Source organism: Rhinolophus sinicus, linkage group LG06 (assembly GCF_036562045.2).
Source record: "Rhinolophus sinicus isolate RSC01 linkage group LG06, ASM3656204v1, whole genome shotgun sequence".
NCBI classification, from domain to species: domain Eukaryota; kingdom Metazoa; phylum Chordata; class Mammalia; order Chiroptera; family Rhinolophidae; genus Rhinolophus; species Rhinolophus sinicus.
Window position 1 is genome coordinate 81217259 of NC_133756.1, and position 18287 is coordinate 81235545.

An 18287-nucleotide genomic window follows, 5' to 3' on the forward strand; every position below is an offset into this window, starting at 1 on the left:
CAGACACAAGTCCAGTCCTGCCCAGGAAGTGAGAGTGCATGGAAGGGGGAGGGTACTTGAGAGCCAGAAAATGTAGCCAGAGGCACCAGAAGTGTGCACAGTGGTAGGTGTGTCCATAGGCACCTAAGCCTGGCTGGCAGAACTCCTGGCCACACCAGGTGCTAGAAGACTCCTACAAAACACACTATATTGGGAGAAGCCCTAGCCCCGATGCTCCCTACCACCCACCCTTCCAATTTGTTCACATCCCTGGCCCCTCGCCCCGGCCTCCTGCCTACCCAATCTGGTGCCACTTGGCACCCCAAGCTTCATGCCAGTCTGAGCTAAGACTGGCAGGGAAGTCTACATTCCTGGACACTGAGACAGTTCCGCTCAGGCAGGCCACAAGGGCATGGGCATCCCAGGCCCGTGGCTACATCAGCAGGCCCCTCACTGAAAAGCCTGTTGCTGGAATCCAGGGCACTGCTGTGTGGTGGGGGGCAGTGGGCTGAGAAGCCCATAACAGATAACTATAGTGGACAAAGCCACCCACTTCTCTGGCACACCCACAAGCCCTCCCAGGCAGGCGGGCACCAACAATTCTTAAGGCTGATGGGTGGTTAGGAGAGGAGGAAGCTTTCCCTGCCAAGCCACCAATCAGAGGAGCCCATCCCAGAGTAATCATAACAGGAATAAATAATAGCCCACCACCCGTCCACCTAATTACAGCCACAGCTGTTTCAGAAACAGCCCTGCCAGGCTCTTCCCCTTCCTTTCAACCATTTAATGAGCTAATTAATGATGAGTCTGTAGGGTCTAGACGGATCCACTCAACCCTAGATTGATGGGGGGAAGGGAGATCAGAAGTCGGACCACACAATCCAGGCTGGGAAGAAGGTAGGGAGTCTGGGTGGATTCCAGCCCATCAGTGCCAGGCCCACACAAGGAGGCTGTGGGCACCTAGGGACCCTTAGCCCTGGCTCCTATAGCTGGGAGTTCCCTGCCCCTTCTTCTACCCCTCACCCTCCTCCTCTATACAGGGGGTGTGGCTATGCTGCTTCTATAAATAGGTGATGCCAGGCAGCAGAGCTGAATCTGTATAAATAGAGACAGCAGAAGGGCAGCAAGACTGAAAGCAGACCAGCTTCTGCCCAAATTAACTTTCTATTTGCACTCAGGGGCCCCAGTCATTGCCCCAACTCTCATCCAATGCCCCCAGGGGCTTAGCCAGCCTATTTCTGGGAAGAAACCTCTCTACCCACTCCTGCCCCACACCTCCAAAGGTCAGCCCACTGAGGAAACCCAAGAACCCCTTCTCATCCAGGCAAAGTTCTGGTCTGTGCCCCCGCCCCCATCCCCAAAGGACTCAGGGCCCAGCAGTATGCAGGTTGGTGGTGGCACTGCACATCTGGAGGGGAAAAAAATGCAGGGCAAAGGAGAGGGTGGATTCTATCTCTGAAAGACACAGACGGGAAACACCACAAACAACACACTCTCATACAGGTTCACACACACACACTCACAGAAACATACAGACACAGGCATACATGCTCACACACTGCCCTGCTGGCCACACAAATAGCATGGACTGGCCAGAGGGAGGCTGGGATGAGGGGAAGATGGAAGGAAGGGTCTTGGCCCTTTCTATCAGAGACCCCCGTTAGCCATAACACAGGCTTCCTTCATCCTAACCAGGACCCTTCAACCCCATACAGAGGGCAGTCCTATGGAAGGGACTGCCTGGCGTTGGGGAAGATGAAGTCTGCCGTGCTGAGGAGTGGCCTCAAGCCCAGACCTCCCACTCAGAAATGTTCAGGACTCAGACACAAATGAGTCTCACAGCCTCAAGCTCCCAAAGAGGGGCCTGAGGACCCTTCCCCCTGCTCGCCCCCCACCCCCTACCCCGGGCTTTTCCACACCCGGCTGCCTGCGGGCTGCGGCTGGCCCCGGGCTGAGGACTCACCGCCAAACCCGGACCTCCGGACCGCTCGCCCCCACTAGCTCGGACCCTCCATGTCCCGGCCCGCCCCGGGCCTTTGAGGGGGCGGGCCGACCTCCCGCGTGCCCGCTCCAGGCTCCGAGCAGCTAGCAGCAAAGCAGCTAGCAGCCACCAATGCCCGGGGAGGGGCGGACCTGCCACCAGCGGCGAGGGAAGGGAGCCAGGGGGAGGGACAAAGGAGAGGAGGAGGGGAAGAGGAAGTGATGGAGGAGAAGAGAAGGGAGCGGGATGGAGAGGGCGGGGCGGGAGGATGCGGAGAGGGTGCAGGCGCGGGATTCTGGCACCAGGGCGGGAGTAGAAGTGGGGCAGGGTGTAAAAAGGTTCAAGGGAGGTGACAGAAGGAAAGGTGAGAGGTAAGTAGAGAGACCAGAGGGTAAAGCGCCAGAAGGCAGGAGTGAGAAGGGGATCTCCCTGAGAACCCACTGTGGTAGGAAGTCACCAGAGGCCTAGGATGGGGCCAGCCTAGCCCCTGACTGGCTGGTCACCTGGGGCCAGTCACACCTTCTGGCCTTATCTACAGAATGAGGAGGTTGGCTTCAATGACAGCAGAGGTTAAGCTCTTGACATTCCATGATTCTACATATAAGAGAGACAACCGGAACTTACAGGGATCCAGCTAGGTCATTAGGTTCTGCTCTGGCCCTCAGTCTGCCACTGTGATAAGGTCCCTCCGGGGCTGGAAGTTCAGCCCAAAGCAGTGCCCTGTGCAATGTGAGCAGCACTGAGCCCAGCCCCTGTTTCCAACCTAAGCACCTCCTTTTCTGCCCTCTCCCTGCTCCCTACACTTCCAAGCAGCTCACCTCACCCTACAGACCAGGCTAGACCAAGCACTGCCCTTTCAGAGACAGCCCACTTGCCTAGGGTTCTAGAAGCCAACCCTACCTCCCAACCACAACCACCAGTTGTGCTAGCCCCAGCCTAATGAGATACCCTTTCCATCTGGGAAATAGTGTCACCTGCTTCTGGAGCCTCCAGGGGTTCTGGGTCAGGCAAGTACCTACCACCCAGCTTGGGCCCCAGAGAGTTCCAGGGACCTGGCGTCTGGACACCAGAGCCTTAAGGGACACACTGTGTTTTCTCAGACACTCAATGTGCTCAACACTCACACAGCCCCACACACTTTTTCTCAGATACACAGCAACACTTGCTCAGTCACACAGACCCCACTTTAGCTATGTACATTGAGTCACAAAAACATCCCAGTCAAACATGCCCTGTCTCACACACATTTATTCTCACACATACAACCCCATAGGCACCAACCCCCCTCTTAGTTACATACTCACTCAGGCACAGATATCCTTTCATTCAGTCCCTGGAGACACTCTGAAATCAAAAGTCAACCTCCTTAGAGAAATAGTCAAGCGATTTTTCCGTTCTTGCTGAATACCTACACATACTGCCACACACTCACACTTGCACATGTATCTTATTCCCCTTCTAAAGGAAAAAGGAAAAAATCATATAAGGTCAAATGCGAAATAGGGGGAACCTTTAAAAAAAATCTTCTCAAGAAGAGTGATTCATCGGTCTGGAAACTGTGAGGGCCAGCTGGGCAGATACAGAGGATGCCCACCGGTGATTAAATAGTGTAAAAGACAGGCACAAGAAGTGGAGAGCTAGGAGTCTTTGCTTTTTCTCTCCTTCCTTCGAGCTTTATTAGTCAAGATCTTTATCAGTCTTATAACAGAGGCTAGCTGACAGCTTCAGTCCCATTTACAGAAGGAATAAATGATAATTGGGTGGGAGAGGAAAAGGTTCAGTGTCCTGAATCCCAGACGGAGGCAACTGGATAACCCAGGAATCCTGACTCCCCAGCCATGTCCTAGGGAGCTTCCCCTGCTGGCCTCACACAAGCCCTTCCCCACCAATGAGGGGCTTCGGGAGTGAAGGAGCTGTGGAGACAGGCACTGGCAGCAAGTGCTGGGAGTGGATGGGGACCTACTGTCTAGACAGCCTGGGCCCTGAGTATGTGGCTTTCTAGGCCCTCCTCTACTTAGTCCCCTCCCAGATCTTTCATGTGGTCTGGTGCTGTGGTCCCAGGGTGTGGCAGCCTAGACCCAGATTAAGATTCCTCCTCATTTCCTTGGTCCTATTCCCAGCTCCACCTCTTGCTCTGTAGAGAAGGCAGCGTGGGCTGTGCCAAGATCCCCGGGTATGAGAGTGGAATCACGATCTTCCTGGCTCCCTCACTTCAGGCTCCCATGTCCATAGCTCTAGCTAAAGGTTGGCATCTGCTTTCTGCCTACCTTCCCCCACCCATGGCCCAGGCACATTCCTACTGGAAGAGCCTGTGACTGCCATCTCTTCCAGTCATGTTGTGTGCCTCTCCAAGTTGCCTATGGCTGGGCACAGTGCCTGAATGATGCATCTAAGGCCTGGCCCAGCCAGAGCAGTCTCCTTGTTATTTCTAGGGTAGCCCTCTGTTTTTCAAAGAGGAGGGTACCTTCTACAAGGTTGGATCACAGGAACAAGACAGGGAAAATGTGCACATATGCCCACAGATAGGCACATGGCCAATGAGTTCTCACAGACACATAGGAGCACCATAAGTCCTGAGTTCACTCCTGCCCTCCACTCGAACATTCTGATCCATAAACACAAGGAAAGATACAAACACAGAGATACACAAGCCCAGAGTCACAGACACATCCGGAGATACATAAACACACTCCAGTTACACAGAAATACAGAGATAGCACATGCACCCCAGAGCCACCCAGTTTCCAGGGAAACGCACTCCCAAGAATGTCCGGAGTGGGGCCAGGCAGGGCTGGGCTTGGTGCCTTGCTCCAGAGATGAGACAAGGAAACCCTCAGCTCCTGGAGCTCAGGGGAGGGGGAGTGCTGGAAAGAACACCCGTTCCTTTGTGCCTCTGCCTCCCCCTCCCCAGGCTGCCAAGCTTCTGGGACAGGCGAGCCTAGACAAGAAGGCCGTGGGGTGGGAGGAAGAAAAAGGGAAGGAGGTTTAGGGTCAGAAGAGAGTAGGGTACATACTTGGCAGGCTGGGCTTTTGGCTAGGAAAGGGCTGGGGGTCACTGGAACTACAGGAAATGCCTAAGAATCCATCTTGGCCCAGGCCCTCCCTCTTCTCTGGAAGCTAAATGATGCACTGGGAAGATGGGCAAGATCACTGGTTCCTCCACCCTGCTCACAACATGGAGGAAGAATGTTCTTGCCCATGAACGTGAGGGATTTGGGGCCGGAGTAGTAAGGGCTGGGCTCTTTCTCCAGAAGTCTTTGAACTCTGCCCCTACCTCTCCTTGTCACTTTGTCTCACTTCCATGCACTCAAATCTTTGGGAAAAGGCTCTCTTTGAAATTGAAGAGGACTATCAGGAACCAGATGGCATTACAGCCAAAGTCCCAATTTATGGGGGTTCCTTCTCTCCTGTGGGGGTCAGAGACCTTGAAGCCCTGGAGGCGGCAAGGGCCTGCCTGCTGCTGCTGGCAAGCCTGCCTCCCTGAAATCAGTTGTCCACCAGACACTAACCCAAGGGCAGGAAGAAAAGAGTAGGGCAAGGCTGGGTCTCCTGGGTCAGCTGTGAAGGGAGTAGCATTTAAAGAGACCCCAAGGAGTGTGAAGAAAAGGGGAGAGGGAAAATAGAGTGAGTGGGATTTTTACTCTAAAGGAGCTTATACCGTGTTTCCTCAAAAATAAGACCTAGCCGGACTATCAGCTCTAATGCATCTTTTGGAGCAAAAATTAATATAAGTCCCGGTCTTATTTTAATATAATATAGAACCAGGTGTAATATAATATAATATAATATAATATAATATAATATAATATAATATAATATAATAATGCCGGGTCTTATATTAATTTTTGCTCCAAAAGATGCATTAGAGCTGATGGTCCATCTAGGTCTTATTTTCAGGGAAACGCGGTAGTCAGTAAGTGGTAAGAGGCCTCAGAAAATGATGCCAGGACACAGTCCTCCTGCTCAGAGCCAGGCTTAGCCCAGAGCTCCCATCCTCATGTTAACCCCACGGCTACTCCCCACCCTAATCTGCTTTTCTCATTCCCCTAAGATGATGATTCACCATATAAATTGATGGCCAGGGCAAACACACTTGTTCTGTCAAAGTGCCAGCTGGGCTAACCCCTTACCTGCCTGGTCACCATAATAACTAGGGGCCCCTAGAGCTACCTTACACAACAGAATGGCCTGTTGCTTTGGGAAACAGAGTGGTAACCATATTCATGACCCAAAAGCTACTGTCAACAGTGTTTTAACAGGAGTGGGCATGTCCTCAGATTTTGCCATCAGATTTTGCCCTTGCCCAATCCCCATCAAGTGGTATTATCTTCCTTTCCCCAACCTCTACAGCTTTTCAGAACACAATTCCCACTTGGCATCATGGCACAATGCCATTGTTCCCCTCATTGCTGCTCCAATTGCTCTCCCCTAACAACCACTAATGATCACACAACCACTCCCCATGCCCTTTGATAGCAAGAATTGGAAACTCTTCTTTCCCTGTGGTGTGGAAAGGAAGGATGGGGTGACCAGAGAAGAAAAGCAGGCGGAAGACAAATCTGGATGCCAGAGGGGTTTGGGATGTTGTTTAGGCATGTCAGATGCACCTGAGCACCCCACTCCACTATGGTCACTCAGGCAGTTACCATGGTAACCACCACAGCAAGCTCCCCTTGCACCTATCATGCACAAGCTTTTAAACAGAGGCCCCCTCTTTTTAGGTATCAAACCTTACCCTGAGTGAGCCTGGTGGGCTGTCGGACAGGCAACCCATCAATAGCGCAGGCATTGCCACAAGGGTAGAGGGTGAGGGTGCCCCGCAGGTTCTCAATGTAGCAGTGCTCTGGAGCCAGGCCTGGACCCTGCAGTGAGATGTCCTTGGCCGCAGAGCCAATCACCGTCCTCCCTGAAAACAGGAGGCAAACTGAGTCAGAGGGTTTGTCCAGGCTGAGGAGCCAGGGACAGGGCAAAGAGAACCACAGTGGAACTATATTTCCACCTCCTACTCCAGGGAGAATCACTGCCCACCACTAGTCACCACTTTTGGACCTCTGAGCCTGGTTGAGACAGTAAGTGGTAGAAGCTCTTCTCAGGCAGAGAAAACTCTGGACCAGACATGGGAAAGCCCACAGAGTACAGTAGGATTCAGACTCCATAGATAGGTAGAAAAGGGGGACTTCTTTTCTGCAGACCCTCCCTTAGTTTCTCCAACTCTCCCTCCCTAAGTCCTTTGTCTCCTTCATCATGCTCCCCCCTCTTTTCTTCTAAATCTCCCTCTTCTTCTTTCCCTCCATTCTACCACCTGCAATCCTTGCCCTCCCTTACTCCCTCTCTCTTCAGTGCAGCCTCTCCTCTCGCTGCTTCTACATGTACAGACGTTCCCCTGGCAGAGCCTCTGGAACTGGTATTTGGAGAATGTGAGGAATGTAGTATCACCCAGGCAATAAGTGCAGCCAGGGGAGAAGAGAGGAAGGGCAGAAGCTGCAAAGTGAAGAGGTTGTGCCAGGGTCTTATCTTGAGAGATTTGCCCTACTCCCATCTCTCCATTCTCCACCAGTACCTTCTCCCATGCCAGGCATTGCCCTGGAGTGGGGCCCCCTCTCTTCTTGGCCATACCGGTTGCTAAGAGCAATGTGCTCTCTTGTTTCAGTGCTCTCCTCCTTGTTTTTAAGCTGATCTTTAATCCCAGTCATGGAGCCAAATTATCTACCCAAAAGGGCAGGCAGTCTGGGGAGCCAGAGACAAGGGAAGCAAAGTGGTGGGGTGCAATGGCACAGCCTCCCATTTGGGAGAGGTGAACACTGCCAACAGCAGAAAGGGCCCAACACATGTCTGGACCCCATGGCAGGAATGTCTACAAGGATGGAGGGGTGGCAGATGGGATGTCCCTCAACTTACCTTCCTCCAGCGGGAGAAGGGTGATAGCTGTGCTGAGTCGCCCACTGCCCAGGCTCACCAGATGGGGTTTGTCAGTTTGCACTTTCAGCCCTTTGCCTGTCTCTATCAGGTCCAAGGGTCCTTTCTGCAGGCAGTGGGGGTGGGGGATAAACATCCTTAGAGACTCCAGGCCAGCACTTTACCACCCTAGTCCCGGTCACACCAGCACTCTCTCCAGCACTTCCCTTCTCCAAAGGGCTCTGAGGGTGTTGAAAGGCTTAGCACAAAATCTTGCATAGAGCGTTATTCCACTAAATTGTAATTAGATCTGAATCTAGGCCACTAACTTGTCCCAGCGGATTTATCTCAAGTCTTGGCTTAACTACCCCCTTTGTCTATTAAGACAGAAACAAGGAGAAAGTAAGGGGAGCAGGGAGGCACTGGGTAAGAGGAGGGGGTACTGTAGAGAGAGCCAATCAAGACTTGTCCCTGTAGACTTGTCTGTGGCAATCCACTTGGCTAATGATTGCCCCTTTTAAAGTAAATCACAAGAGTGGGTGGTGACATGGATCGAGGAGAGGAATACAGCTCAGTCTGAAAACCACTTGCTGCCTTTCCAAGGGTATTTTCTGGGTAAACCAATTAACCTGATTCAGATAAAGACTTAGCTGTTAATAGGCTTGGGACCTGGGAAGGGCAGAGAGGAACTGCTGCTCTCATCCTTGGGCTGGGACCACAGGCGCATAGAGGAGCCAAACCCATCCTCACCAATAGTCCTTTTGCCCCATGGCTCAAACCCCACTCACCTGCACCATTGCTTGGGTCTTGCATCCAGAGCCTACCTGGTTCCTATTGAGAGTGTCCATGGTTCTAGGTCTCTAGGGCTCCTGGGGACACAGCAGAAAGCAGGTGAGGTGGGAGGCCAGAGCAAAAAAGAGAAAGGAATAGGCTATGTGTCAGGGCTCTCAGGGCAGGGGCAGCACCAGGCACTGTCATTTCCAGTATGTTTATGCTGAAGGAAAAGTGGAAGCAGCTCAGGAGCTTTCTGGGGGGGAAGGCAGTGCCACATCTTCAGCCACAGGATGGCTACCACATCACACCAGTCCCGGCCCTTGCCACCAAAAGCACAAAAAGTCCTATAAGACCCAACCTGTATTTCTGGGTTTTCTTGCCTCTGACACCCAGGACCCAGGTTTTGACAGCTGAGGACCCTTAGACATCTGGAGCTGTAAGCAGGGTGGGGAAAATCGACCTTAGTGGGAGAAGCTGAATCCAAGGAACCCTCTCCAAGGGCACTGTTAGCCAGAGGGCCCCCAGCTGGGTGGCAGGGCTGAGATAGGAGCTTCCTTCCCCAGTCTTTCCCTTTCTTCTTCTCCCTTTGTCTCTTTTCCCAGGGGTCTCAATGGGATGTTTTCTTAAAGGAGACACAACAAGAAAAACTCAACCATTCCTGCCATCTTTTTATGTCTCAACTCCTGCACCCTCTCTTCCTCACAAAGCAATCTCACCCCCACACAATCAGCAAAAAACCAAACAAACAATTAAAACCAAAAAAAAACCCCAACTCAGTACTGACTAATACTGGGAATATAGGATCTTGGGGTCTTAACCTGATTTGGTGCTTACGAAGCTTAGATCCTTAGAACCAAGGGTAAAATAGATTTCGGAACCAGAACTTGAACTCTTCCTCACCCATCTCTTTCTTCTTGGCTCACATTTTTGGAACCTAAGAAATGTGAGGAAGGACCTTTGTGTACTAATGTGTGCCTACATGCCCATCCCTTGATCAACTTGCTAAAGTGAGAACTTCTCATTTGTTGCTGAAATGTTACTGGGTAAAGCTGAGAAGAATGTGGCTGAAGGTAGGGAGGGAGACCCAAGAATGCAGGGTTTCCCTCCACTTTCTCTTCCAGCCATCAACCAGGTGACTTGGAGAGCAAGTGGGGGCAGGAGCCGGCATTCCAAGGAATGTCTGACCCTGGCAATGGGGCCCAAGAGCCTCCGCCATAGAGTTACTAATTTTACCCTCCCAGCTTCCACCCTTCCGGGCCTGGACTGCCTCATCTCTGTCACCATTTCCACCCACGCTGGTGGAAGAGAGGCCAAACAAGGCCTGGGGCCCATCCCAAGTCTGCCTGGAAAGAGGGAAGGCAAAGGCCATTAATCTATAACAAAGCCCAAGCTGGCCTGGCACCTCCTCCAGAGAGCTGGTCATGGGTAAACATTTCCAGGGACAGAGACTGTTGTACTGCTTCTTTCAACTCAGGGAAATCCCTCAGCATTCTCTGAGGGAGGAGAGGCAAGAGACAGTGGGTTGGGAATGGGGAGTTTATATAAAACAAAGGGTAAGAAAAACAAAACAGTAAATAACGATGAAGGAAAGGCATCATCACTTATTGTTTAACCCTGACTTTATTATTTATTATCTGTGAGATCTTGGACAAGTTACTTAACTTGTCTCTGAGTATCAGATCATTTGCTATAAAAATGGAATAATGATTAAAAAAAAGATCATCAGATTAGCGCTTGCCTGTTATGAGGAGTGATTAATAAATGGACACAAGATTTCTTTTTGGCCTGACAGAAATATTCTAAAACTAAATTGTGATGAGAGTTGGTTGCACAGCTCTGTAAGTATACTAAAAATTATTGAATGTACCCTTAAGTGAATCTTATGGTATATACTTTATACCTCAATAAAACTGTTAGGTTTTTTAAAACGATTGTCTGGAGATTCAGGTTTTATTAAATGGCACTTTGTGAAGTACAAAGCACTATAAACATGCCAGTTATTAGTATGAGCTTTATGACCTTGAACAAGTCACTTCACTTTTGTGAGCCTCAGTTTCTTCATTGGTCACACTTGTCGCTATCACCCTGCGAGGCAGCTGTGCTCATTTATTTACACCAACGAATTTCAAGTGAAGATAAAGATTGTTAAGGGATAAGGTTGACAGGGAACAAGAGTGATTAGAAGAGAAGAGAGAAGGGAATAAGGAGATGAAAGGAGAGGGAGAGGTAAGGAGACAGGCGAAGGGAAAGACGAAGATAAGAAAAGATGTAGAGATTGGGAGGTGCGAGGCTGTGGCCCCAGCTCAGAAACCTAATCCAGGTTAGGTGGAAAGATACTGCAGAACCAACGCGTCTCAGTACTCAGGCGGTGCTTTGACACAGGGGCTGCGTCGCGGCCCAGAGAGCAGCCACCTGGGGGCGCCTTGTCCTCGGACCTCACCTCTGGCTTGGATGGCGAAGCGACGCTACGCCTGGGCGCCCCCAACCGGCCGACCCGCTTCCGTCGGACTGGGCTACCCACCACCTCCCGCCGTATTTATCCATCTCGCCTGCCCCGCCCGACCTCTGCGGCCTTTCTGGGAAACCCCGCCCCGCTGCCAAAAGAGAGACGGAGACGGAGACAGAGACGGAGAGAAAGAGGGAGGGAGGGAGGGAGAGAGGGAGAGAGGGAGAGGGGGAGGGGGAGGGGGAGGGAGAGCGAGAGAGCGAGAGAGCGAGAGAGCGAGAAAGAGAAAGGATGGAAGAAAGGGAAGGAAGGAAGGAAGGAAGGAAGGAAGGAAGGAAAGAAAAGAAAAAAGCTTCCTGCATTGCGAGTACCGCTTTCCAGCCTGAGGGGTGGGAGGGAAGCGCCACCATCAGCGCCGGCTCTCGGTAGCCCTCCCGCATCGCGGGCACAGATGCCCAAGCACCTCCACAGAGCAGGGTGGCAGAGACCTGGGTGTCTGGTGCCGATGTGAACAGGGTGTATGGGGCGAGGCCCGGGAGCTGGCAGGTGACCCCGCTCGGGTCCGGCCACTCCGGCCTCCTCGCCGAGTGGGATCAGCAGCCCTACCCAGTCCCCAGCCCTCTCCGCCGAGTGGGGCGTCCAGAGTCACCGCTTGGGTATCTCGGCACCCGAATGAGGGTGGAGGGAGGCCCAGGAAGGGCCGAAAAGATCTGGAACCAACAGGCACAGGAGGAGATCCAGGCTCCAAGCTGGGCCGCAGACGAAAGGTCCAAGGCTAGACCCAGAACGGAAGGAAGCCCGGCCCTCGGTGGCGCCCCTACTCTGGCGCTCCCCCGGGTCCTTGCCGGGCCGCTCCACCCCTCACCTGTGGCCAGGGGACCCGCCGAGGCTTCGCCCCGGGCGTAGCACGTCTGTGGCCCGAGGCCTGCGAGGCTGAGTCGAGATGCTCTCGGCCCGCCGACGCCTTCGCCTTCCCGTTGCACATCCGCCCTCGGGGAAGGGCCGCGGACAGAGGAAGGAGTCGGGAAGGAAACCGAGGCTGGGAGCTCGGCGGGAGGGTTGCCGGAATAGGGCGGGGGCTGGGGTGGGGTGGGGTGTGGAAAGGCCCGCTGATGAGAGAACTCAACTGACAGATGAAGAAAATGAGGGGTCTGCGGAGGGATGCGACCGGGAAGGGGAGACGAAGGGCTCTGGAGTGGAAAAGGGAAGCGGGAGACTGAGGGATAAGGAAAAATGAGAGCTGGGGAGAAAAAGTGAGGGCAGCAAGGTGGGGAGAAGGGGAAGGAGATGGGGAAGCAGGATAGAGTCTGGGGGACGCAGAGTTGTGGGGAGACAGGGACAGAGACGTAGACGAACTGGAAGACCAAGAAAAGAGATGGGGAAGACTGAGGACAGACGAGTCCTTGAGGAGCGGGGAAGCGGCGGAAGGCACCGAGGGCAGTTGGAGGGGAAGCAGCGGGGCGGGGAGACCGGGAGTTGAAGGAAGAGAGGGAGACAGGGCAGCCACGGGGCCCAGGAGTGGGGGAGAGCGCAGGCGGTCCAGGAAGAGAGGGCACGCAGCGGGGGAGAGAGGCGTGAGCATAGTTCGGGTTCCGCTTTTTATTTGTGTGAGGGGTAGAGGTGGGGTGCGGGGAAGTGCACATCCCCCAAATCGTAGGCGGAGTAGGGTGTCCGCCAGGTGGGACAAGGCCGCAGTGTTGGGCCGCCGGCAGAGCCGCCCCGCCCGCGGCTGACGCCGGACAAGCGGCCTTTCTTTGGCACAGCGGGGAGAAGGAGCCGCTTGTTTGCGCGGCTGGGGAAACGGGTGGCCCCACAGACACCGCCCGCTCCCCGCGGAACAGCTGCGGGAAGGAGGAGTGCGTGTGTAGCGGCGATGTGTGTGTGTGTGTGTGTGTGTGTGTGTGTAGGGGGCTGCGCGTGTGAGGGATGTGAGTGTATGGAGAGGCTGCGTGTGTAAGAAGGCTGCCGGTGTGAGGGCTGCGTGTGAGAGGTGTGAGGAGGGGGACTGCGTGTGTGAAGGTGAGTGGGGTGGGGGCTGCGTGTGAGGTTGTGTGAGCAGCGGGGGTGGGTGGGAATGGGGTTGTGCGAGAACTGCGTGAGTGCGGGTGCCACAGGTGTGAATGGCGCTTTCATGTGAGGGCTGCGCTGCTGTGCAGTGTGTAGAGTTCTGGGTGTGTGTAAAGCTTCCGCGCGTTTCAGGGCGGTGAGAGACTCGGGGGCTGTGGCGTGTGCATGAGTTATGCAGGCTGGGCTCGCTGTGAGTGTTGCCGCGTGGGACATCCGACGTGGTGGGGAGCTGTGTCTGTGTGTGACGGAGGCGATGAGTCAGCCTCCGGGAGCCTCCGGGACTGCTGAGCTAACGGACCCAGAATGCAGCCCCGCCCCGGCGCCCTGGGTCCCCACGGGGTCTTGCGGTCTCCGGGCCAAGCCCCCGATCGCGCCCGCCTCGGCAGAAGAGTCCGCGGGCGCCTCGCGACCCCCGCGCCGGGCGGTCCCTCCCAGCCCCCAGCCACCCCGCCTTCCAGCCCGCACTTCCCCATCTCGGAGGAGGTCGGATGACTTGGCCGCGCTCGGGGAACTCCGCAAGGGATTCGGATCCGGACTAAACGGGTTTGTCAAGGGACTGGGACTCACTCTCCAGGGTACCCCATCCGGCCTCCCAGACCCCAAAAGACGTGGGGCGGGCCCGGTATGTCCCAGACGTGCCTCCCATCTCCTGAACCCACCCATGCCTCGGAGCCCGACTCAGCATCCCTCTTCGTGGGTCAAAGCGACCCAGCCGGGTACCGGAGCGTCGATGCCCCAGGGGAGCCCCTCCTGTGCAGGGCTCTCAGTCCTGCGTGGGCGGGAGAGAAGGAGCCGTGGGGCGCAGGCGGACCGGACTCCGCAGTTGTCGGCGGGTTCCTCTGGGTACCCGCAGAAAGTCTTGCTGGGGCTAGCTAGGATCGGCGTCCCTCCAGGGGATGGGCGCGAGGGCCCCCTCTGGCGGCGGCGCGGGCAGCAGCTCGTGAGGGCAAAAGCAAGATGCTCGCTGTAGAGCAGGGGCGCCCACTCCCCACAAAGCCCCTTTCGCCCCCACGCACTCACCTGGGACATCCCCACTGTCCCCACTGGTTTCTTCCGGGGGCCCTAGCCCAAAGCTGATACGAGGGCTCTCGCCAGGCCCCAGGGACTTCCCCTTATTCAGTGCCAGCCGCACGGCGAACGAGGCCCGCAGGCTCTGTAGAGGGAGGGAGGGTCCTTACCTCTGGGGAGAGGGGGACACCAGTCCCTCAACCTGGCTCGGCCGCCGCGGCCTCAGGCTCAGGAGGACACTGGCTTTTCGCTAGGAGCCCCGAGAGTAGGAGGAAAGCGAACGGGTCCCGCCCCCCTCCCCGCTAGTCCCCGCCCCCGTCCCCCGTCCGGTCGGCCCGGCCAGCCAAAGAAGACGCCCTTGTGGCGCTGGAGCCCAAGGTTCCCCCCCCAACCACACACACACACACACAACCCTTTCCCATAGCAGCACCTCCCCCCACCCCCACCCCCCGCCTGCACAGCGCCCGCTTTGTTCCTCTCTGCAGCTGGGCTTTCCACTACCACCAACGCACACACACTCCTCTCCTTCCTCCCCCTCTCCCCTTTCGAACTTCTAGACCACCCTACACCCCTAGGCTTTAAGGCTTTTCTGAGAAGATGTTTTTGACAGGTTTTTTTCTCAATCTCTTCTCCCCCCCCCTTTTAAAATCCTAGATGTCTGAATCCTCCATCGGCTCCCAGTGAACCCCTCCCTAGTTGTAGCCCTACAACATACTCAACGTCTCCAGAAAATTTGTTGAGGGTACCCAGGTCTGCCCCCTGTCTCCACTTCTCCTCACCCTCTTTCAAGCACCATCATGAAGCTGTAAATGGGGTTGATAACCCTGCACATCAGGCTTGGCAAATTTTTCTAAGGATAGGTATAAGACATATTAAAGTGCCATGCAAACTGTAAAGCACAGGAAAGCTGAGAATTAACATCTTGCCCCCATGTAGCTCCACCCCATCCCAACCTGCTGGATTCCAATTGGGAGGCAAGCTATAGATACACAGTTAGGCACACCATGCTTTAGCAGTTTGGGTCTCTGTAGGAGTAGGGAGTTAATAAGAAAGAAAGGGGGTGGTGGTGGCTAAAAACCTAAGAGGAGACTAGAAACTGAGTCTGGTTGAAGTCATTCCTCACCTCAACCCCCAACCCGAAATCCAACGCTGACAGTGGAACCTTACCTTGCAAAGCCAGCTCATGCCCCAGGAGACTGACTGCGGAGGCCCTAGGGAGGTGAACTCAGCAGGACTGAACTTCTTTAACCTGCACTAGAGGGACTCCTGAGACTCTTCCTCACTGAAGGAGGGAGCAGAAAGCCCCCATGGCTGGCATAAATTCCAGCTGGGGTGGATCACAGAAAATAATGTGTTCTCTTTGGCATGGACAAATCTTGTTCTGACTCAATGGCTTTAGTTGGTGCCCTCTCTCCCCAACCGAGGAACAGCAGGAGGCTGAACTGCAGGAATCTTTGGTCACTCATTGACAGGACCAGCATTAGTATGGGGGGGGGGGGCATGGCTAGAGACTGGAGCTGACCGGAGCCAGGCAACGGACACAAAGGGGGAGGGGAAGGACGCTCTTTGCAGCAACCTGCTGTAGGGAACAGGTCACTCAGTCCCTAGCATGAGCTATACCACGAAGCCCAGTGATGTGTGTGTGCGGTGGGGTTGCGCGGGGGAGGCTCTTATTCTTCCTGTCTTCATACTGTTTGAAGCTCATGAAAGTATTTTGACTCTGGCCACTTTTCATGAGGCAGATCACAATAGTAATTTTCAGGCTTTTCTGGTAAAACAAAACCCAAACTGTTGTATCCTATGTGCCAAGACCCAGCATTTGAGGGAAGGGGCTCAAATTGGGGTACCTCAGACTTTTCTCTTAACTCTGTTGCACAACTCCCAGCTCTTCTTTACCATCTTGGTCAAGAGGAATTTCAGGGAATAATCAAGCCTGCCATGGAGGCAGCTGATAATGAGGCAGGGGGTTGAAACAGCTCTCAACTCCTGTCCTGCCAGCCCAGAGACCAGCTGATCCCATGCTAAAGGCTCTGTGCACTGTGTCCACTTCTGCTGTGTCAAGGCCCTATGTTCTCACAGTTAAAGCACTCAGGGGACTACAGACCTATACCGCCCCTACAATACACCCCCACCCGGCTCCACATCTGGAGCACATCAAAAAACTCAAGTGCTCTCACAATTACGCAAGAGGTCGAGCAGCTGGGAGTTCAGAAAAGGGGGAGGAGGAAGAAAGCAGAAAACAGCTTTCCAAGCATGCTTCAGACTTTCCGAAGTGGAAGCAAAGGCCGGGTGTGGAAGGAAGAGTGGATTTTTTTAAGCCCTCTGCATTTAGCTTTGAATGTCAGTAGTGGGTTTCCACACCCCTCCTGCCTTTGCCTTAGGCATATTTCCCACCTCTGTCCCTCCAGTCTGAAATTGTACTGCTCCAGCCCCAGAGAGGTGATTATTGCTCATTACAGCAAGTAAGCCCTGTAGATACACACCCTATCCCAGAAAACTATCCTTTCTGTCCTCTTTGGATCCTGAACTCAGGCATCATCAGTGTAGGTGTGGTGGCAGCAATGGTGCCAAGTAACTCCTCGCTGCATCCAACTTGGGAAAAAGTTCAAACCTTTCTTCAGCAGCTGCAAAGGAGCAGAAACTCTCTTCTCAGCTTGTCTTAGAAATGACACAATCCACACTTCCACCCAAAGCTAAGATAAATCCAAGCTGAGTGGAAAATTTGGGAAGGATAGAAAACTGGTCTTGTCTACCTCCATGGCTCAAGACCTTCCTATAAGCTGAAAAGAAGCATTCATTTGTGCAAAAGAATGGGAAATGAGCCCTATTTCCATTTCTCTCATTGCTTTGATTTTGTAATGCCTTTTTCAAATAGCCCCTCTTTGCTAATCAACCTGATCTGAGTGTATCTATGGGAACTCTCCAGAATTGGACTAAGCCCTAAATAACTTAGCCCTTGCCTATGAACAAGACAAAAAACTCTTTAGGTGGGAGGTAGGGGTTGTAAGAAGTGACCCAAACATCTATAAACTGCCTGGTTGCTTGACCTCTTGTGTTTGAGAGAGGGGCAACAGCTTCGTTTAGAAAGGTAGTCTAATATTCTTAAAGGCTTGCTTCCACATCAATCACTAACTCCCCAGAGTAAAATGAGACTGACACTTGCAGTGATGCCCTCAGCCCTTGGGTGAGAGCAATACAGAGCAACCAACCTACCTGTGGATCTTCCAGTAGATTCAAAGCTCTATAGCTGCAATTGTATTTACCAAAGCAGGCAAGAATGGAGGGAGAATTGTTGTAATGAGAGGTGCATAATAAAGGGGAGTCAATTCTGAGTTTTTGCTTTCCAGAGATTCCTCTAAAGCCTACAAGACAAGACAGAGAAACCTCACCCTCACTGAGACCCATGTTGAGTATCACTAGTTGTAGTTAACACTTATCTTAGAAAAAAAGAAAAAGGCTTTGTAAGTATAATAGATGCAGCCATTGTTTCTAGTTAGACTTTACTATCTTCTTGAGATGGGGACTTTTCTACTTTTTTCGTTATCTCCACTGATCTATGCCTGATGTGAACTTTTAAGAAGGACTAGTCTCTCAACCCTGGAAATCTCTCAGATCCTACCCAGTGCGAACAATTTTAAATTAATTGGAGGGCAAATTTTCCCATCAGAGATGCATGGGTCGATATTTAGGGTTTGAAACTGAGCAGATAAATGACAGATCTTTTTATGAAGGAATTCCTGCCCACGGAGGTGTGCTCCCTACCTCCATGTGGACTTAATTAAACCGGAGCAGGAACCACAACCCTCCTACATTAAACAGAATGCTCAGCCAGATCTAATTGTTTTGTTAGTCTCCCTCACAAGAGGCCAACAAAAACTCCACTTGATGTTGTGGAGGGATTAGCTGCCAGTTAGGGGGTGTGGCATGGTTTTGGTGTGTGTTTCATTGGATTAAGGTTACAGTTTCAGAGAGCCAAGCCACACTTCAGCAACATTAGACCAGATACTTTCTGTTTCTCTTAAGGAAAAAAAAAAAAAATTCAAAGTCTTGGCTTTCACCATTAAAATAAAAACTTTTCATTCCCAGACACTTATTACTCATTAGAATAATTTGCCTTCCAAACAATCTGTTGATGTT

At 53.1% G+C, this 18287-nt stretch overlaps 1 protein-coding gene across 34 annotated transcripts in view; it reads right to left on the reverse strand.

The window, feature by feature from the left end:
* Window positions 1–14425, reverse strand: part of PHLDB1 (pleckstrin homology like domain family B member 1) — a 46338-nt gene extending 31913 nt beyond the window's left edge. For 4 of the 34 annotated variants that reach the window (XM_074335375.1, XM_019716262.2, XM_074335371.1 and 1 more), the window contains exons 1-3: window positions 8644–9828; window positions 7859–7982; window positions 6696–6866 (exon numbers count right to left, since the gene is read on the reverse strand). In XM_074335375.1, the coding sequence (XP_074191476.1) occupies window positions 6696–6866; window positions 7859–7982; window positions 8644–8703 (355 nt within the window). In that variant the 5' untranslated portion in view covers window positions 8704–9828. Of the gene's footprint in view, window positions 1–1942; window positions 2130–6695; window positions 6867–7858; window positions 11144–11940; window positions 12080–14162 lie in introns of those variants that run through there. The other 30 variants (XM_074335358.1, XM_074335354.1, XM_074335377.1 and 27 more) reach the window with 25 other exon arrangements.
* Window positions 14426–18287: the final 3862 nt, after the last annotated feature.